A 22952-nucleotide genomic window follows, 5' to 3' on the forward strand; every position below is an offset into this window, starting at 1 on the left:
AGCACGCCCTGGGATTCGAACTAGCGAACTCCAGGGGTGGTACCCAGCGTATTTTACCACTGAGCTACCCAGGCCCCCTCTCTGCAACAATGTTGAATTATTAGAATTATATTTGCATATCAGTATCCCTTAACCAATATGCATACTTAATATGTATAAATAGTCTGTGAAACAGAATGCAAGAATAAATGATAATAATAAGCAATGTTACTGTAACAAAGGTTAAGGTTGGGAAAGGAGGAGGCGGGAACCGGCTGAACAGTCAAAATAATATTTAATAAGAACTTATACAAAAAGACTCACAAAACACAAACGCATACATGACAGCTGCATGTGGCTCTCTCGAACTGCCACAACCTGCTGCACTTATCCTTCTCCTCGGCTGATTAACCCGATTGAGGGCCGGACGTACATAGTCATGGCCCGGCCCTCCTCGTTACAGTTACACCCCGTCCACACCGGGCGCGTCCGTTGACATGGCACAACGCAACGGCTTGAGGCTGTCTACACTGGATGCGTCAACACGAACGTTCTAAACCATTTAATCTGTGTAGTAGCGCCAGCGCATGCAGCGCAAAATCAAATACGAAACCAGTAAGTGACCATACAATTTATATTGCATCTTTTTTCTGTATCTTTTGTTCATGCACCATGGGAACAACAAGCTCCGGATCTGGGTCAGATTTTGACATTTCTTGTAGATATAATAAAAAACAAAAAAACAAAAAGGAAACTCTTAAACTAATGGGACAAATTATGAGAAGATATTGTCCTATCTTGCCAGTCCAGCCAAGACCACTTATGAAAATTAAGCTGCAAAAATGGCTCATTTAGAAATTGCTACATTAACATGTTTTTGCCAAAGAATTTTGTCCAGCAACTTCACCCGCCCTGATGAACAACATTTTGAATGATACGCAGATACACAAAGGTCAGCCAGTCACAACAGATGTAATTTACATATACTATAGTAATCTTTAAGATACAGCAGCAAAAACATCCTGTTTAATTCTAAAGGTAAGAAAACGGTGGAAAATGAAAAACTACATTGACAATTTTTGGCACAATAAATCTTGATAAACATTGTAAATGGATGTGTTACAAAAGGTAAAACACTAAAAGTGAAGAATGAGGACTCTTTAAAAGGATGGTTCACCCAAAAATTAAACTTCAGGATTTAAATTTTATGGTGAACTATCCCTTTAAAGGTCTGAGCCTGAATCTCCCACCCCCAACAACAACCATCAGTGTTTTATTACCAAAGGAGTCCCTTGGCTAATTGCTCTCTGAATTATTAAAGAACAATTTTGCATAACTAATAGCTGCAATAAAACTAAATTTTATGACACAGATTCTTGCAAAATTCATTAGCTTATTAACACTTGATTAAATAGGAGTACTTTCTGACACCTGGATGGGGACCAATGATGGGGACAGTCTGACTCTGAATCGATTCATAAGATCAACACAAGACCTTTAGGAGGTCATGTTTCATGCTGTCGGGGTCATACCTTAGGGAAATAAATAAGAAAATCAAATGCCTAATGCAGAACTTTTATCAACAGAGTGCAAAAGTAGGGTTAAAGTACTAAAATCACCATTCATTTTCTCCATTAAGAAATTCAATTTTAGTGTTCATGTTTAAATCTTTCAAGCCATACCTACCATGAGTTCAGAGGTTTAGTGATGATAAATGCTTCTGTAGAAGTCATAAGTGTGATTTTAACTTTTTAAAGAACTACACTACCTATTTTACCACTACATCTATGTAATCCTGAAAAAAAAAAAAAAAAAGATCCACCAATCAGAGATGTCACTATTACAATGGAAATGGAAATCATAGTCCAGTAATTAAAAATTATTTTGTGTATTGCGTTCACCAAATTGCAATTTCAAGCCGACTTAAGGAATGTTCCAGGTTCGAGTTATGCTCAATCGACAGTATTTGTGCCATAATGTTGATTACCACAAAAAAATTTTAATCATTCCTTATTTTGCAAAAAGAAAAAAATGTGATTACAGTGAAATACCGTAGACATACAGTAGTTTTAAAAGTATAGCCACAAGATGTAAACAATATATGCTTTAACATGATTTGTGTGAAAAAATTGCTTAATAACCTTAACTGTATAATAAAATTATAAATTTGTTGCCATGACGACGCAATTTAAATATTTTCTAGCTGGGCATAACTTGAAAAATGCATTATTCACTACATTTCAAAATAAGGTTCCATTTGTTTACATTTATTAAAACATTAGGTATCATGAACTAACTATGAACAAATATATATATATATATATATATATATATATATATATATATATATATATATATATATAAATAAATAAATAAATATATAAATAAAGCATTTATTAATCTTGGTTAATGTTAGTAAATATAAATACAATTGTTAATTCATGTTAGTTAGTGCATTAACTAATGTTAGCATATACAATTTTAATTTAAAACATTTATTAGTATATATTCAAATTAACATTAACCAAGATTATTAAATGCTGTAAAAGTATTGTTTATTGTTAGTTCATGTTAACTAATGTGAACAAATGCAACTTGTGAACTTGCAAAAAAAGTGTTACAGAATTTTCCATGACTTTTATTATTTTCTGTGACTATAGTAGTTATAAAAATAATTTAAGTATATAGTTTTGTACTTTATTTCTGAGTTTCATATACTTCTTTACTTCAAAACAAAGTTTGTGATGTTGTGATTCACCTAAGAACTACAGGTCCATCTCAATAAATTAGAATGTCATGGAAAAGTTCATTTATTTCAGTAATTCAACTCAAATTGTGAAACTCGTGAATTAAATAAATTCAATGCACACAGACTGAAGTAGTTTAAGTCTTTGGTTCTTTTAATTGTGATGATTTTGGCTCACATTTAACAAAAACCCACCAATTCACTATCTCAAAAAATTAGAATATTTTGACATGCCAATCAGCTAATCAACTCAAAACAGCTGCAAAGGTTTCCTGAGCCTTCAAAATGGTCTCTCAGTTTGGTTCACTAGGCTACACAATCATGGGGAAGACTGCTGATCTGACAGTTGACAATCATTGACACCCTTCACAAGGAGGGTAAGCCACAAACATTCATTGCCAAAGAAGCTGGCTGTTCACAGAGTGCTGTATCCAAGCATGTTAACAGAAAGTTGAGTGGAAGGAAAAAGTGTGGAAGAAAAGATGCACAACCAACCGAGAGAACCGCAGCCTTATGAGGATTGTCAAGCAAAATCGATTCAAGAATTTGGGTGAACTTCACAAGGAATGGACTGAGGCTGGGGTCAAGGCATCAAGAGCCACCATACACAGACATGTCAAGGAATTTGGCTACAGTTGTCGTATTCCTCTTGTTAAGCCACTCCTGAACCACAGACAACGTCAGAGGCATCTTACCTGGGCTAAGGAGAAGAAGAACTGGACTGTTGCCTAGTGGTCCAAAGTCCTCTTTTCAGATGAGAGCAAGTTTTGTATTTCATTTGGAAACCAAGGTCCTAGAGTCTGGAGGAAGGGTGGAGAAGCTCATAGCCCAAGTTGCTTGAAGTCCAGTGTTAAGTTTCCACAGTCTGTGATGATTTGGGTTGCAATGTCATCTGCTGGTGTTGGTCCATTGTGTTTTTTGAAAACCAAAGTCACTGCACCCGTTTACCAAGAAATTTTGGAGCACTTCATGCTAACTTCTGCTGACCAGCTTTTTAAAGATGCTGATTTCATTTTCCAGCAGGATTTGGCACCTGCCCACACTGCCAAAAGCACCAAAAGTTGGTTAAATGACCAAGGGTGTTGGTGTGCTTGACTGGCCAGCAAACTCACCAGACCTGAACCCCATAGAGAATCTATGGGGTATTGTCAAGAGGAAAATGAGAAACAAGAGACCAAAAAATGCAGATGAGCTGAGGGCCACTGTCAAAGAAACCTGGGCTTCCATACCACCTCAGCAGTGCCACAAACTGATCACCTCCATGCCACGCCGAATTGAGGCAGTAATTAAAGCAAAAGGAGCCCCTACCAAGTATTGAGTACATATACAGTAAATGAACATACGTTCCAGAAGGCCAACAATTCACTAAAAATGTTTTTTTTTATTGGTCTTATGATGTATTCTAATTTTTTGAGATAGTGAATTGGTGGGTTTTTGTTAAATGTGAGCCAAAATCATCACAATTAAAAGAACCAAAGACTTAAACTACTTCAGTCTGTGTGCATTGAATTTATTTAATACACGAGTTTCACAATTTGAGTTGAATTACTGAAATAAATGAACTTTTCCACGACATTCTAATTTATTGAGATGCACCTGTAGTTGGTTTGGTTCATGGCTTAAAACACTATTGAAGAATTGACATAAATATCTGAAAATAAATAGGGAAAAATGGAAACAAGGCAGCAGAAAAAGTGGTCACTTTTGCTCTCTATAATAACTGCAGCAAAATCCTCACAAAGGTCAGTCAGGTCATCTCACCCTGCTCAAGGTTAGTCGTACTGCCCGATTTACAGGCCTCATTCTGTTAGTCAAACTTCATTTACTAAATTAAAATATACTATCATCTGTCATTCAGCACAGCTTGTGCTCGTTTATGGTTCTGTCTGTTGTTACACCATTCGACAGACATTAATTATTGCTGTATGTGTATGAGTGTATGTGGATGAGCCATGTGTGTCGTGCCTCTGCATGGGGTGACCGCATGCAAAAATCAATGCAGTGACTTACAGCATGTCAGCACTGTAATTGAACCGTGTGGCACTGCTGATCTACCCCCGCACTCTCCACAATCAGGCATCTACATACTAACACTGAGAGCTGTGCTAAAGACAAGAGAGCATATGATGGCTTTTTAATTGTAGGAACCTATGATTTCTGCGATTCGGAAAACACATACTGAATTCATAAAAACAGAATTAACTATAAAATATGGAATGTCCAGGAATTTGACATATTTGGTATAAAATGTATTAATGCAAATATAATCAAATTAAAATCATGGTATGTCCTAGTGTGATCATTAAACCACAAAAGAATGCGATTTAATGAAATAAATATAGTCTGCATGTGCTGCATGATTCAAAGTGAATGTGTGAAGCCGACCACTCATACACTGGCACAGCATCATGAGCAATGTCCCTTTCAAGGCAAAATAATCTCTGTTCACGTACAACCCACGTGCTCCGTGTATAGCAGATGACAGAGAGCAGTGCAGTCATTAACCTTGAAGCATGCAGCACATGCAGACTATATAATTATATAATTAAATAGCAGCCTTTTGCGATTTAGTAAGCACATTAAGCCAGATAGCGAACTGCTCATTCAGAGGTGAGAAGCAACCATCAAAAACACACAGAATCTGAAAGGGCTTCACAACAAAATAAAAGCTTTCTCCAAAATAAAAGCTCCATTTAAGTAGACGCATGAAATTGAAGAAATTTCAACAGAAATATATCACTACTATTTAGTAAAATGTAATATTCAATGTAGTAGTAATAACAATAATATTAAATCAATAATAATTACATTATATTTAAGCAATATCCCACAAGCAAGAGTGCATTTTTACTGAATAAATGTTTTCATTAGTGGTTAAAATATTTTAGAGCTGGGCATAACTGTATTCACTATAGAAATGCCCATTACTTTTTAAGATTTGATTAATTTCTGTGACTTTTCCAGGCCTGGAAAGCACAATTTTCAAATACCCTGAAAATACCCGGGTTTTCCATGAATGTAAAAACCCTGTAACTCATAATAACTAATCATTTCAACAGCCATTACTGATAGTGTATGAAAGTTCCTCATTTTAGAGTTACATTCTACAGTTGAATTTATTCATTCATCCATTCAAGATTTTATCGATGTATGTTGCCTTGGTATTACACCCATAACCTTTGTGTTGGTAGCACCATGCTCCACAAGTTCAGCTACAGCAACACACAGGAGTTTTGCAGACGCTTTTATCCAAAGCAACTTATAGTACATTTAAGGTACATAATTTATCAATACACATGTTCAATAGGAATTGAACCCATGACCTTGGTGTTGCAAGCATCATGCTTTACCAGTTGAGCTACAGGAAAACACTGAAGTCTGATGACATCATGTCAGTTAGGATCTCTACTTTATTTTAAGAATGTGAAATGTCAGAATAATAGTAGAGAGAATGATTTATTTCAGCTTGTATTTCTTTCATCACATTCCCAGTGGGTCAGAAGTTTACATACACTTTGTCAGTATTTGGTAGCATTGCCATTAAATTGTTTAACTTGGGTCAAATGTTTTGGGTAGCCTTCCACAAGCTTCTCACAATAAATTACTGGAATACTGGCCCATTCCTTCAGACAGAACTGGTGTAACTGAGTCAGGTTTGTAGGCCTCCTTGCTCGCACACTCTTTTTCAGTTCTGCCCACAAATTTTCAATTGGATTGAGGTCAGGGCTTTGTGATGGCCACTCCAATACCTTGACTTTGTTGTCCTTAAGCCATTTTGTCACAACTTTGGAGGCATGCTTGGGGTCATTGTGCATTTGGAAGACCCATTCGCAACAGAGCTTTAACTTCCTGGCTGATGTCTTGAGATGTTGCTTCAATATATCCACATAATTTTCCTTCCTCATGATGCCATCTATTTTGTGAAGTGCATCAGTCCCTCCTGCAGCAAAGCGTCCCCAGAGCATGATGCTGCCACACCCATGCTTCACGGTTGGGATGGTGTTCTTCAGCTTGCAAGCCTCACCCTTTTTCCTCCAAACATAACAATGGTCAATGGCCAAACAGTTTAATATTTGTTTCATCAGACTAGAGGACATTTCTCCAAAAAGTAGGATCTTTGTCATCATGTGCACTTGCAAACTGTAGTCTGGCTTTTTTACGGCAGTTTTGAAGCAGTGGCTTCTTCCTTGCTGAGCAGCCTTTCAAGTTATGCCGATATAGGACTTGTTTTACTGTGGATATATATACTTGTCTACCTGTTTCCTCCAGCATCTTCACAATGTCCTTTGCTGTTGTTCTGGGATTGATTAGCACTTTTCGCACCAAACTACGTTCATCTCTAGGAGACAGACTGCGTCTCCTTCCTGAGTGGTACGATGGCTGCATGGTCCCATGGTGTTTATGCTTGCGTATTATTGTATGTACAGATGAACGTGGTACCTTCAGGCATTTGGAAATTGCTCCCAAGGATGAACCAGACTTGTGGTGGTCCACAATTTTTTTTCTGAGGTCTTGGCTGATTTCTTTTGGTTTTCTCATGATGTCAAGCAAAGAGGCACTGTGTTTGAAGGTAGGCCTTAAAATACATCAACAGGTACACCACCAATTGACTCCAATTAGCCTATCAGAAGCTAATTGGCTAATTGCCTAAAGGCTTGACATCATTTTCTGAAATTTTCCAAGCTGCTTAAAGGCACAGTTAACTTAGTGTATGTAAACTTCTGTCCCACTGGAATTGTGATATAGTCAATTAAAAGTGAAACAATCTGTCTGTAAACAATTGCTGGAAACATTACTCATGTCATGCACAAAGTAGATGTCCTAAACGACTTGCCAAAACTATAATTTGCTAAAATGAAATCTGTGAAGTGGTTAAAAAATTAGTTTTAATGACTTCAACCAAAGTGTATGCAAACTTCTGACTTCAAATGCCATTTTTACTGGCATTAGGCGCTTGACAAGTGTAAATTCTGAACCATGCCCAACAGCCATCAAATTTAAGGTGACGTTCACCCAAAAATGAAAATTCTGTTCTAATTTACTTACTTTCATGTTGTTCCAAACACTTTCTATGTTTAGTTTTTCTTCTGTGCAACACAAAATAAGACATTAGGCTGAATGTAGCCTAAGCCACCATTCACTCTTAATGCATCTATTTTTGCATTCATTGAAAGTGAATGGTGCCTGAGGCTAACATTCTGCCTAACATCTCCTTTTGTGTTCCACAGAAGGAAAAAAATCATACATGTTTTGGTGAACTATCCCTTTAAATGAATAAAATGTATAAAATGTATATGAAGAGTAAAATATGCAATAAAATCATGACATTAATTTTATATAGTCAAAAAAACAAATTCTAATATTTTGCCCAGCCCTAGCAAACAACCCAACCAAATAAAATTAAGCAAATAACATTCTGCCTAACATCTCCTTTTGTGTACCACAGAAGAAATAAAGTCATACAGGTTTGGAACAACATCAAGATGAGTATGTAATGTCAGAATTTTTATTTTTGGGTGAACTACCACTTAAAGACCTAATCATAGACACCATGTGAAATGCTGCCCTCTAGGGGTGAAGCATATTAAGAGCAAAGTGTGCTGGCATGATCTGTCACCCACTTTCTAATATGCTGATGTCCAGTGTTTTTAGAGGAAAGAGAGATGGGCAAGTTAATAAAACAGAAAAGACTCATGAGAAACAAGTTAAGTTAAACCATTACCGAGAAAGTGCCTTCTGGGATTTCAAGGAAATTACAAACATGTTTGCAGTCATTAATCAAGTACCAGGTAAAGGTTACCGCTCTTTGAAAGCTCTTAAAGGAATAACGTTTTTGTCATCATTTCCTCACTCTCATGTTTTTCCAAAACTGTCATGATGTACTTTCTTTCATGGAACACTAGTCTTTTTTTGGGGGGAAGGTGGGGGGGATTTTCTCCCCTTTTCTCCCCAAATTGGAATGCCCAGTTCCCAATGCACTCCAAGTCCTCGTGGTGGCATAGTGACTCGTCTCAATCTGGGTGGCGAAGGACGAATCTCAGTTGCCTCCGCGTCTGAGACAGTCAATCCGCGCATCTTATCATGTGGTTGTTGAGCGCGTTACCGTGGAGACATAGCGCGTGTGGAGGCTTCACGCTATTCTCCGCGACATCCACACACAACTCACCACGCACCCCACTGAGAGCGAGAATTTTTACGTTGCTCTTTTATCCATACAATAAAAGTGAATGGTGACCTAGGCTATCAGTCCCTAACATACTGCAATGCATTTCCTTTTGTTCTCCAAGGAAGACAGAAATCATACAGGTCTGGATCAAAATGAGGGTGAGTAAATGATGACAGGATTTTTATTTTTGGGTGAACTATCCCTATAAGTCAAGAAAAAAGCTTTACTACAGTGGACCAGCACTGTTAAATGCAGAGTCTCAAGGTCTTTCTCACCTCCTGCAGTTTCTCATTTTCCTCCATGTACTTCTTCGCGGCATCATTTGCTCCCTCCGCCTGCTTCTTAAAGGCTTCATTAGAGGCCATCAGTGATGCCTGCTGGGACAGCAGCGTAGCCAGACGCCTCAACAGCCTGCAGGGAAAACAACATAACTTCATCAGAAACAAGTGCGCTTACTGAACAGTCAGTGCATCCCTGATCATTACAGCTTAATGCAGCAGCCTACGATGTGATTTTGGCATAATTAGTAGTTTGCTAAGGTAAGCATCACTATTAATATTGCTCATAATTATACGATTAGGGGCATGTTCAAATGTCTAGCCGCAAGTATTAAATTTCATTCTGAAACTCGCTCCAAGTAGTTTGTGCAACTAACATGAATGATACCTCAACTTGTGTGGCTAGATGAGGAGAGGTGTGCTATTTTGTTTCTAAGTGATCACACTTACAATTTTCGCATGACGGACAATAAAAAGGGTGCAACAAATCGACTTGCACTGAAAAAGGACCTGAACAACACAGAGACTTGCGAGCTGGCTTTTTCTTTTTTTTTTGCCTTGGGCCAATAAGCAACAATATAGCAACGTTATAAAAAACACTTAGAACACCTTAGCAACCACACAGCAATGCTCTGCCAACCACCCACAACTAACAAGCATGGACAAACCCCACTCACATTTTCATCAGAAAATCTATGAAAATGTATTTTAGTTTAGATGCTCACAATTATTTCCTCAGCGAGAGCTCAGGAATGATCACTCCTGTTATAACAAAGTCTTTTTAGGCAAGTCAGGTCACTCAGGCGACATCTTTGTAACACTCTCAGGCAGCTATTTGTAAACAAGTGGCATACAAGTGCAGCTCCTATCTACTTGAAAGGGAAAAGACCAAAATGGTTGGTCAAGAAAGATTACTGTCAAAGAACACATTTCAAATCAGCAGTAAAATCTGTCAACACAGATTATGCTCAAAAAACCCGGCTTGTATAGCCAATGCGTTTGCATGATCTCCAGTTGATTGACAGGTGATGTCTTTCTCTAAAAGGTGATTGGCTCTTTTACCTGTAAGGCAGGACTTCCTTTCTACATCCATTGACTGTTGGGCACTTATCTCATAGGTTGGGCGTTCCAATTTCTCCCATTCATTTTAATAGAAGTGACCCATCTCTGCTAAATTGTCTCCGATTTAACCTTCTAACCTCCAATCCAACCATCACCTTCTAAAATAAATAAAAGGCACATACAAAATTAAAGGAATATTCTGGGTTCAATACAAATTAAGATCAATCGACAGCATTTGTCACATCATGTTGACAAAAAATAATTGACTTGAGGTAAATAAAAAAATAAAATAAAAGCAAAAATCTTTTTTACAGTGAGACACTTACAATGATAGTCAATGGGGACATTTTTTGGAGGGTTTAAAAGGCAGAAATATGAAGCTTATAATTTTATAAAAGCACTTGCATGAATTCTTCTGTTAAAACTTGTGTACTGAGTTGTAAAATTGTTAAAATTGTCATTTTTGCGGCAGACTACTAAATTACCGGGATTACAGGGTTTACAGTGTTATGTCATCATGGCATCAAAATTGTTAAATGTGATATAACTTTACACAGAAAAGGTTAGTAAGCGATTACATCACACTAAAATCATGTTAACATGCATATTGATTACACTGAAAGGTGGGGTGCCAAGGTGTTTGCATTCAAAGGACAAAGCTCCCCAGGGAGGCAAAGAGCAAATGAGAAAATCAACATCTGAACTTTTTCACAATTAGCATCTCTTCCTGAGGCACCACATCCCACGGAGCGAAGATTGCAAATTCATTCCTCATTGTTGCTCTTCCACATCTGTCCCATTCTCTCCCCTCTCCTCCGTATCAGAATCCCCTCAAACTCACCTAATATCTGTATGTAACAAAATATCATATCTGATGTATACAAATAATGTAACTAGGCATGCTTGGTATCATTTAAAACGTCTCTGGCCACTGCTTGGGGGTGTGCCTACCTCCTTGGTCTTTCATCTAAATTACCTCCTGTATGCAGATAAAGTATGACTGCAGGACTTCCAAACCTAACCACTCCCAATTTCCCTTTGTTGATGTTTTCTCTGGTTTGGGTATTTAAGGAAATGTAACACATTGTTCACTGGAATTTTCTGTAGCCAGAAATCCTCATAGTTTCAAACTACGTCAGGTATGCATCTGTTACTCTTAAGATACATCTTTGAGCATTAGATGTTCTGTATTAATTGTTTCTGAATTGATTAGTTATGTAATTGGCTTGACACATATTTACCTGACTAATAAATTGTTAAACTTGAACTATATAACATTTTGGTGATATTAACAGTAAAAACCTAAACATTCACCCATAAATGTAAAACCTAACTGTAAACCTATATGAAATGTCAAGAATTTGTCCCTGCCATAAAGTAAGAGATGCACCATGAATTTCAGACATAGTACTTTCATATTCTGCAGCATTAAAACTTTGGCACGCTGATGTCTGGCCTTAATTTAAATAGCACATGGTTTGATAGATGCAAATCTAAAAGGCAGGAGTCAAAACTGAGCCTACGGGCCTGTAGAACATTTCTAAAATGGACTGCAGAAATATCATCTCCACACTTCTGAAAAAATGGTCCAATCCAAAAATGCAAACCAGGTCAGAGACTGGGTTTCGTAGCATCACTCCACAGGCACGCATACTAGCGCTTCTAGGAAACAGTGATGTGCTCTAATCTCATTCGGCCAACGACAAGACACAAATCAGCATAAACAAATGACTCACTCTGCTGCTCTCAGCCATAAGTAAATACTAAAACGGAATGGCTTTCACCAAACTAAGACTAAATTATGCCTTTTCACTATTTTTTTGTAAAAGTACAATTGTAAACCATTTTATAAAACCAGATAAACTGTCAGATCTCAAGTGGTGACAACTGAAATGTCCTTGAATTCAGCCGGCAAAGGCATTCAATATTTCATAGATGGCAGTCACAACTAAAATGCAGATGGGGTTGGTGGGGTTAACCATGCCAACTTGCATAAACGCAAGATTAGCGAAAACCACTCCTTGCTCAGATGCTTTGCATGAGATAACCAGGTAACCTCAGAAGACCTGTGTTCACTTTATTCTTTTCTATATAACTTTAAAAAGATTTTATTTGCCAAATTTGAGATACAGATATTTTAACACAAACACCAACAAAACAAAAGGAAGTCCAAAACTCTATTTAAAAACACAAGTTTTCAATTACTACATTACAATGAAAATCATCTGTTCAGACACAATAATAATTTTATTATTATTTATTATAATTTGCATAACTTAAAGGCAGTACAACAAATAATACCATTATGTATATATAATAAAGTTTAAAATAATACAATATTTATTTTAGCTTCTGAAATGAGTGTTCAAATGAACTTACAGTGCCCTTATTACAGGGACAATCCCCCTGGAGCAACCTGGAGTTAAGTGCCTTGCTCAAGGACACAATGGTGGTGGTTGTGGGGATTGAACCAACAACCTTTTGCTTACCAGTTCAGTGCTTTAGTTCACTACGCCACCACCACCACGAGACATATACCTAACACTTGCATTAGACACAGAACAGAATTTCCAAAATGCGTTATTGGTCTGTTTCAGCTTGGAATGAAATAGAAGAGACTGTATGGTGACTACTGCATCCTAACACCCATGTAGCATAAGTCAAACTGTCACGGGCCGCTTCAGTCACCTTTCTGACATCTACACGTCTGCTGCCAAGATGGGAGAGGTCTATTTTGTAACGGGAGTCGTGGCCTTTTAGACAGCGAGAATGCCATGAACACAAGCTAAATATAATCCCGTCACCAGTTGCTTGATCACATGTCCCGCAGCTGTCCGCATGATTACGAAAACGACACTCAAAGCGTGGCAGTCAAGGGAAGTCGTATCGCTAATGGATGTAGTAGCTATCTGCCAGGGTATAAATAACATGCCATTCAGAGAATTATGATGAAATCCCTGTAAGGAAAAATTATGCAGAATGGATACCTGAGCTGGGATACTCTCAAATGTTACATACAGTATGCAATGATGAAACGGCCAATCAGGTTGCAGGAAATTAAGTGGCCATGGATGAGGTTTGTGAATGGAAACAGTGAGCGGAGGACCCCCGCTGGATCAACATAAGATTCTTTCCACGTCTACTGTAAGATAAAGGCATATTCGCTCCTGTACTCTGTCTGTTCCACATTTCTACAGAACTCATTCACCGTCGATAACTATACATAATGTAACTATATCCAACAACCCTGCTGAAAAAACCTCTTCAATCAGTCGAAGATGGTTTGCTGGTCTTAGCTGGTTTAAACTGGTCTCCCAGCATGGCAAAGCTAATTTATGCTGCCTGACAAGTTAAAAAGTACTCAAAACCCCAAAACCACCTAAGGCTGGTTTAAGCTGTTTTTATAGAGAACATAAGCTAAAATTGTACAAGTTAAACTAATGAGCAAAGTCATTTGGCGGGGGATGCAAACAGCATTGTAGTACGTAGTTTTGTTTTTGTTGAAGTTCTTAACATTTTCTGATATTTCAGGAGAGAAACAGAGTGAAGGGGAAGTACAAGCATAACTTATGATTTTGGATGGTTTTGGTTAATGATTTTGACTAAGTGCAATAATTTGCTATTTGAATAACTAAATGTTCAGAATTAGCTAAGAGCCAAAAAAGTTTCTGAATATTTAATTTTTTATGATTTTATAAACCAAATTTTAGATATCATATTTATTAACATGCACAAAGCATGTTATTATTATTTTTTTATCTAAATAACATTTAGACAAAAGTTGATCTTACGAAAATGTTATTACTAACTTAATAACTAATTAATAACTAAATAAGTAGTAAAATATTCTGTGGATTCTAGATCACTTTTATTTTTAAATATTCACATATTTGCACATTACAAGATCATGGTACCTAATTTGCACATTTTAAGATATAAAGTCACAGAACAAAAAGATTGATTTTGTACATTCAAAATTTTTTCAACGTTTCATTTTGGAACGGTTTCATTATGATCAAAGAAAATGAACCTTTTTAAACTATTTACCTCACCTCTTAAGTGCAATTATTATTCTTACATGACTAGTACAATTTGCAATATCCTATCATATATCAGTAACTTTAAAGGAATGTTCTGCTTCGATACAAGTTAAGCTGGCAACACTTTACAATAAGGTTCCATTTTTAACATTAGTTAATGCACTGGGTATCATGAACGAACAATATATATATATATATATATATATATATATATATATATACTGTATATTTACAGCATTTATTAATCTTTGTTAATGTTAGTTAATAAAAATACAATTGTTCATTGTTAGTTAATGTTAGTTCAAAGTGCATTAACTAATGTTAACAACTTTTAATTTGAAAAATGTATATGTTGAAATTAACATTAAGATTTTTAAGTGTTGTAAAAGTATTGTTCATTGTTAATTTATGATAACTAATGTTGTTAACTAATGTTAACAAATGGTACCTTTTTGTAAAGTGTTACCATTAAGTTCAATCGACAACTAAATAATCGACAAAAAAATAATTGAATCTTGTCCCTTTAAAAAAAAAAAAAAAAAAAAGCATACAAAAATCATGGTTACAGTAAGGCACTTACAACGGAAGTGAATGTGGACAGTCAATAAACATTAAAATACACATTGTTTCAAAAGTATAGCCACAATATGTAAACCTTATACAAGTTAACATGATTTTTGTACCTAAAATTACTAACTAAACTTACCTGCCTTGAGTTGTATCCATTAGTATAACTTTGTTAGCATGACAACATACTGTAACACCGGTAAAAGTGATTTTATCACACTAAACCCATGTTAACATGTATAATGTTTGTGCTGCGTCTTGTGGCTATACTTTTGACACAATGTGCATTTTACTGTTTATGGATTGGCCTCATTCACTTCCATTGTAAGTGTCTTACTGTAACCATGATTTATGCTTTTTTTATATTTTTAAATAAAATAACTTTTTGTGGTTATCAACATAATGCCACAAATGCTGTCAACTGAGCCTAACCTGTGCTGAAACCGGAACATTCCATTAACTGAATATGTTTGATGTATGTTCTAATGGAACATATTTTGTTATAATACAAGTAATCTATCTGTTCTTGTGGTTTTTAATTTACCAGTTGTCCTGAATAGCTTTCAGTTGGCAGGTAGTCTGATTTCATCGACAGATGAGGGCAGTGGGGCTGGACTGTGATTGGCAACCGTGACAGTGGCAGTGAAGCAGCTTAATGGTTGATCGCTGTATTCCACATGGGCTGTGGACAAATCATACAGAGGACAACCTACTGGTGTTTTAAAGTGGTCTCAGGGACAGAATGTGCAAGACTGCAGAACCTGAAGACCCTGTCCTGAGAACCAGGCTAACGTTCAGTACAGAAATCTGTTGGGTGCCATCAGACTGTGAAACTGATCACTTTCAGAGAAACTTCGCCAAAGCTCCACGAGGAGGGAGACATGTTGTTGTGGGCAAAATACAGAAACGAAAGAGACTTGTTCGAGCAATTGGAACGGAAAATGACTGAGAGACACTCACAAACACAGGAGCAAAGCGAAGCCAGCGATGTACTCGTTCCTCTGGGCTCTGAACAGCTTCATGTGGATGTGCTCGATGGCCACAGGGTTGTTGCTCAGATCCACTTTTTCTGTCACGCTGTACTTTCTCACTTCTCTAAATGCATCTTTAAAGGTAGAAACATCAGCTTTAGTTTCATTCTTTCATTGAGACAATTCTACTAATGAAATTTTCCCAGAAAGAAAAACTGAATATAAAATGAGTAACAAAGTCCCTGCTGAGTTAATACTGAATATAAGTGGGTGGTCATTTTTAATGTGCCCATGGTTTTAGCAATACAAATTACTGTATTGTTGCCATTTGATTTCAATAAATGCTCTGGGTGGACTAGGGAGGGATTTCTGAGGATGTCTAAATAGTAAATCAAACTATTATTTTTAAAAGAACTAAAATATTATGCTTCCTTGATATGACTCTTTTAAATTACCATATTGAGTTTTGACTTCTGTGATGGATTATGTACATTTATTTTCCTACTTAAAGGAATAGTTCACCCAAAAATGAAAATTGTCTCATCATTTACTCACCCTCATGCCATCCCAGATGTGTATGACTTTCTTTCTTCTGCTGAACACAATGAAAAATTTTAGAAGAATATCTCAGCTCTGTAGATCCATACAATGGAAGTGAATGGGTGCCAAAATTCTGAAGCTCCAAAATGCATAAAGTCAGCATAAAGGTAATCCATCTGACTCATGGTAAAATCGCTATCTTCTGAAGCTAAATGATAGGTGTGTATGAGAAACAGATCAATATTTAAGTAAATTTTTACCATAAATTCTCCTCCCTGACCAAATGGGGGGCGATATGCATGAATAATGTGAATCACCAGAAACAAAATGAGGACTTAAATATTGAACTGTTTCTCACACACACCTATCATATAACTTCAGAAGATATGGATTAAACCACTGGAGCCTTAAGGATTACTTTTTTGCTGACTTTGTGTTTTTTTGGAGCTTCAAAATTTTGGCACCTATTCACTTGCATTGTGAGGAACAACAGAGCTGAGATATTCTTCTAAATATCTTAATTTGTGTTCAGCAGAAGAAAGAAAGTCATACACATTTGGGATGGCATGAGGGTGAGTAAATGATGAGAGAATTTTCATTTTTGGGTGAACTATTCCTTTGAAGGAATATTCCAGGTTCAATACAAGTTAAGCTCAATCAACAGCTTTTGTGGCATAATGCTGATTACCACAAAAAAAATATCTATTTAAAAATCACAGTTACAGTTTTTTTTTAGTTTTTATTTTATTTTTTTAAATAAACAAAGGGCGAGTCGAATCATCAACATAATGCCACCAATGCTGTCGACTGACCTTAACTTGTAGTTGCCTTTAACTGAATTTTGAACAAGACTGCTTAATGGGAATGATACAGTAAGTTTTTCTAGGCTCACCTACGAGCAGAAAGACAAGGATACATATGATCACGATGAAGGCAGTGTTTCCATACGTCGTGATGACAGTGACCAGGCGAGATTTGAAAAATCTGCTCCATCTAGAAATGACAACATGATTTAGAAACATAGAAAACACCATTGATAAACAGAGGGCAAAAATCACAAATGATAAGTATCATCTTTATCAACAAGACCAAAGAACAAACATCAAGATTTGAATTTCAGTGATAAAGCAGCATCGGCAACACTTTACAATAAGGTTTCATTTGCTAACATTTGTTAATGCATTAGGCAACATGAACAAAATATTTTTTACAACATTTTTTAATCTTTGTTAATGTTAGTTAATAAAAATACAATTGTTCATTTTTAGTTCATTTTGCATTAGCAAATGCTAATAACAAATACAACTTTTGATATTAAAAACCTATGTTGAAATTAACATTAGCTAATATTAATAAATGCTTAATAAGTATTGTTCATTGTTAGTTCATGTTAGCTTATGTTGTTAACTAATGTTAACAAATGGAACCTTATTGTAAAGTGTTACTGAAGCATCCAAAGACTTCCTGTTGGAATCGGTCATCTCTCTCCTTTTTGAAGACTCTTGGTTTTTACACACAGAGTGGATTTTATTTTTATTTAATTTTTTTATTTTTTTGTGATTCTAAGAAAATGTTGTTTACCAAATTTCCTGTATTTTTATTACCAAGAAACCTTGAAAGCAATTGCGAAGTCATGTGAATCCTCTCAAATTTAAGAAATGACTTCTTGCGTCAGAAGCGCATGTATGGAACGAGAGCTTTCAGCAGAATTAAATTATCCTGGCAGCAGCAGAATCAAACCACTCAAGTCAACAACTAAATAATCATTAATGTTTAAGGACTTTAGGAAAAAAACATTATTTCACAACAACTGAACAGAACTTTAGTACTGGCAATACTCAGAGTTTTCCTGGAATCAGGCTTCCTGGATGTCGAAGAGGACTGTTTTAAGGAAACAAGACAGATCAGGGGCCTCATGTATAAAAACTTGGCAGAGATTTCATCTAAAAGTGTGCATATGCAAAATCTGACTTTTGTGCATAAGCACACTTTTATATGAAATCTATGACAAGTTTTCAGATGCATAAAACCGTGCGTACGCCAGAACCAGCGCAAATTCCCTTTATAAATCCCAGTTAGTGGAATATTGTGCGTACAGGCACATACTTTATTCCCCACCCCATCTCCTCCTCCACCATATATGGAGCTTACAACACCTCTTTTTTGTATGCATAACCTCATCTGTATATAATTACCATTTGCATATTGCCATCCAGACACGTGATACTACTGAGTTTAAAAGTACGAGAAACTATAGAAAATATACACACTGAAGCCTATATAATAATTTCTAAATCTTTGTCTTGTTTTATTGTAAAAAATATCTAAACATCCATTAAACAAGATCTATACTATGACTTGTTTGCAGAGAATATACAGTATTGTATATTATTTAAGTGTCTTATTCTCACACCATTAGGAAAATATTTTTGATTATATTAAGCATAAAACCCCACTTATGCAATTTTGCTTGTAATTTAAAATCCTTTTTATTATATTTATATAGATCCTTAAATGTTAGAATTTTTCTGGAAGCAAAACAAAGACAGCGATTAAGAAAACTATTTTTGGGGGGCCTGGATAGCTCAGCGAGTGAAGACGCTGACTACCACTCCTGGAGTCGTGAGTTCGAATCCAGGGCGTGCTGAGTGACTCCAGCCAGGTCTCCTAAGCAACCAAATTGGCCCGGTTGCTAGGGAGGGTAGAGTCACATGGGGTAACCTCCTCGTGGTCGTTATAATGTGGTTCTCACTCTCGGTGGGGCACGTGGTGAGTTGTGTGTGGATGCCGCGGAGAATAGCGTGAAGCCTCCACATGCGCTATGTCTAGGCGGGAACGCACTCAACAAGCCACATGATAAGATGCTAGGACTGACGTTCTCAGATGTGGAGGCACCTGAGATTCGTCATTGAGGTGAGTCACGACGCCACCATGAAGACTTAGAGCACATTGGGAATTGGGCATTCCAAATTGGGTAGAAAAAGGGGAGAAAAAAAAAAGAAAACTATTTTTGAAGTGCAATGTGTACGTTTTTGTATGGTATTTTTGTTTTTCAGTATCACAAACGGGGTTGCCATTGCGTTTCAGGATTGTCAGTAAATGGGGCAGGCAGGACATTTTATGCCAACGTTGTGCAGTGCTGCACCTGTGTGTGGCTGAACAGTATCAATCAAGCCGACAGTCTTTCCAATGGTCTGTTTGACTTCTGAAAGCATCTGTTTTACCACTCCATTCTACGTCAGTCAGGGTCAAGTGCGCATCACAGATCATCTTAATGTGAATGTTGTCTTGTACCTCAAAAAAGTGATTTCTTTAATAGAACACAATTCTAAGCAGATGGACTTTGGGACTTGAACATTTCAAGACCCGAGAAGTCCTTACTGTCATTAAAAGAACGTTTCCTCTCTATGATGCCACAGGAAAGTCTTCTAACAGCAGTGCATTCACTTCCAATATTTCCTTTTTACAGCTTATTTTTAAATATTTACATAAAATTAATATGGCCTAATATTGACTGCATTACTTCTGATTCAAGTGCTTAACTCCTTACTTTTGTATTCTAAATGTGGGTTATTATACGAAAAGCAGATTTGAGCTCGCACACACCAGTAAAACAGTGTGAACGCACAGTCAAGAGTGTGCGGATGTTGCGCACATATTTACGCCATTTAATTATATATATATATATATATATATATATATATATATATATACAGGTGCATTTCAATAAATTAGAATGTCGTGGAAAAGTTCATTTATTTCAGTAATTCAATTCAAATTGTGAAACTCGTGTATTAAATAAATTCAATGCACTCAGACTGAAGTAGTTTAAGTCTTTGGTTCTTTTAATTGTGATGATTTTGGCTCACATTTAACAAAAACCCACCAATTCACTATCTCAAAAAATTAGAATACATCATAAGACCAATAAAAAAAACATTTTTAGTGAATTGTTGGCCTTCTGGAAAGTATGTTCATTTACTGTATATGTACTCAATACTTGGTAGGGGCTCCTTTTGCTTTAATTACTGCCTCAATTCGGCATGGCATGGAGGTGATCAGTTTGTGGCACTGCTGAGGTGGTATGGAAGCCCAGGTTTCTTTGACAGTGGCCTTCAGCTCATCTGCATTTTTTGGTCTCTTGTTTCTCATTTTCCTCTTGACAATACCCCATAGATTCTCTATGGGGTTCAGGTCTGGTGAGTTTGCTGGCCAGTCAAGCACACCAACACCATGGTCATTTAACCAACTTTTGGCAGTGTGGGCAGGTGCCAAATCCTGCTGGAAAATGAAATCAGCATCTTTAAAAAGCTGGTCAGCAGAAGGAAGCATGAAGTGCTCCAAAATTCCTTGGTAAACGGGTGCAGTGACTTTGGTTTTCAAAAAACACAATGGACCAACACCAGCAGATGACATTGCACCCCAAATCATCACAGACTGTGGAAACTTAACACTGGACTTCAAGCAACTTGGGCTATGAGCTTCTCCACCCTTCCTCCAGACTCTAGGACCTTGGTTTCCAAATGAAATACAAAACTTGCTCTCATCTGAAAAGAGGACTTTGGACCACTGGGCAACAGTCCAGTTCTTCTTCTCCTTAGCCCAGGTAAGACGCCTTTGACGTTGTCTGTGGTTCAGGAGTGGCTTAACAAGAGGAATACGACAACTGTAGCCAAATTCCTTGACATGTCTGTGTGTGGTGGCTCTTGATGCCTTGACCCCAGCCTCAGTCCATTCCTTGTGAAGTTCACCCAAATTCTTGAATTGATTTTGCTTGACAATCCTCATAAGGCTGTGGTTCTCTCGGTTGGTTGTGCATCTTTTTCTTCCACACTTTTTCCTTCCACTCAACTTTCTGTTAACATGCTTGGATACAGCACTCTGTGAACAGCCAGCTTCTTTGGCAATGAATGTTTGTGGCTTACCCTCCTTGTGAAGGGTGTCAATGATTGTCTTCTGGACAACTGTCAGATCAGCAGTCTTCCCCATGATTGTGTAGTCTAGTGAACCAAACTGAGAGACCATTTTGAAGGCTCAGAAAACCTTTGCAGGTGTTTTGAGTTGATTAGCTGATTGGCATGTCACCATATTCTAATTTTTTGAGATAGTGAATTGGTGGGTTTTTGTTAAATGTGAGCCAAAATCATCACAATTAAAAGAACCAAAGACTTAAACTACTTCAGTCTGTGTGCATTGAATTTATTTAATACACGAGTTTCACAATTTGAGTTGAATTACTGAAATAAATGAACCTTTCCACGACATTCTAATTTATTGAGATGCACCTGTATATATATATATATATATATATATATATACACTATATTGCCAAAAGTATTCGCTCACCCATCCAAATAATTGAATTCAGATGTTCCAATCACTTTCATGGCCACAGGTGTATAAAATGAAGCACCTAGGCATGCAGACTGCTTCTACAAACATTTGTGAAAGAATGGGCTGTTCTCAGGAGCTCAGTGAATTCCAGCGTGGTACTGTGATAGGATGCCACCTGGGCAACAAGCCCAGTTGTGAAATTTCCTCGCTACTAAATATTCCACAGTCAACTGTCAGTGGTATTATAACAAAGTGGAAGCGATTGGGAATGACAGCAACTCAGCCACGAAGTGGTAGGCCACGTAAAATGACAGAGCGGGGTCAGCAGATGCTGAGGCGCATAGTGCGCAGAGGTCGCCAACTTTCTGCAGAGTCAATCGCTACAGACCTCCAAAGTTCATGTGGCCTTCAGATTAGCTCAAGAACAGTGCGTAGAGAGCTTCATGGAATGGGTTTCCATGGCCGAGCAGCTGCATCCAAGCCATACATCACCAAGTGCAATGCAAAGCGTCGGATGCAGTGGTGTAAAGCACGCCGCCACTGGACTCTAGAACAGTGGAGACGCGTTCTCTGGAGTGACGAATCACGCTTCTCCATCTGGCAATCTGATGGACGAGTCTGGGTTTGGCGGTTGCCAGGAGAACGGTACTTGTCTGACTGCATTGTGCCAACTGTGAAGTTTGGTGGAGGGGGGATTATGGTGTGGGGTTGTTTTTCAGGAGCTGGGCTTGGCCCCTTAGTTCCAGTGAAAGGAACTCTGAATGCTTCAGCATACCAAGAGATTTTGGACAATTCCATGCTCCCAACTTTGTGGGAACAGTTTGGGGATGGCCCCTTCCTGTTCCAACATGACTGCGCACCAGTGCACAAAGCAAGGTCCATAAAGACATGGATGAGCGAGTTTGGTGTGGAAGAACTTGACTGGCCTGCACAGAGTCCTGACCTCAACCCGATAGAGCACCTTTGGGATGAATTAGAGCGAAGACTGCGAGCCAGGCCTTCTCGTCCAACATCGGTGTCTGACCTCACAAATGCGCGTCTGGAAAAATGGTCAAAAATTCCCATAAACACACTCCTAAACCTTGTGGAAAGCCTTCCCAGAGAAGAGTTGAAGCTGTTATAGCTGCAAAGGGTGGGCCGACGTCATATTAAACCCTATGGATTAAGAATTGAATGTCGCTTAAGTTCATATGCGTTTAAAGGCAGATGAGCGAATACTTTTGGCAATATAGTGTATATATCAGTCCTGATGTGCGCACAGGAAATTGC

General features: G+C 37.4%; 1 protein-coding gene across 1 annotated transcript in view; it reads right to left on the bottom strand.

The window, feature by feature from the left end:
- The window catches only part of LOC127424620 (B-cell receptor-associated protein 31-like), a 37841-nt gene that overhangs the window by 12885 nt on the left and 2004 nt on the right, over nt 1–22952 (bottom strand). Inside the window, exons 3-5 of the mRNA XM_051669974.1 lie at nt 17242–17342; nt 15799–15943; nt 9167–9302 (exon numbers count right to left, since the gene is read on the bottom strand). Of these exons, the coding sequence (XP_051525934.1) occupies nt 9167–9302; nt 15799–15943; nt 17242–17342 (382 nt within the window). The remainder of the gene's footprint in view (nt 1–9166; nt 9303–15798; nt 15944–17241; nt 17343–22952) is intronic.

Source organism: Myxocyprinus asiaticus, chromosome 33 (genome assembly GCF_019703515.2).
Source record: "Myxocyprinus asiaticus isolate MX2 ecotype Aquarium Trade chromosome 33, UBuf_Myxa_2, whole genome shotgun sequence".
NCBI classification, from domain to species: Eukaryota; Metazoa; Chordata; class Actinopteri; order Cypriniformes; family Catostomidae; genus Myxocyprinus; species Myxocyprinus asiaticus.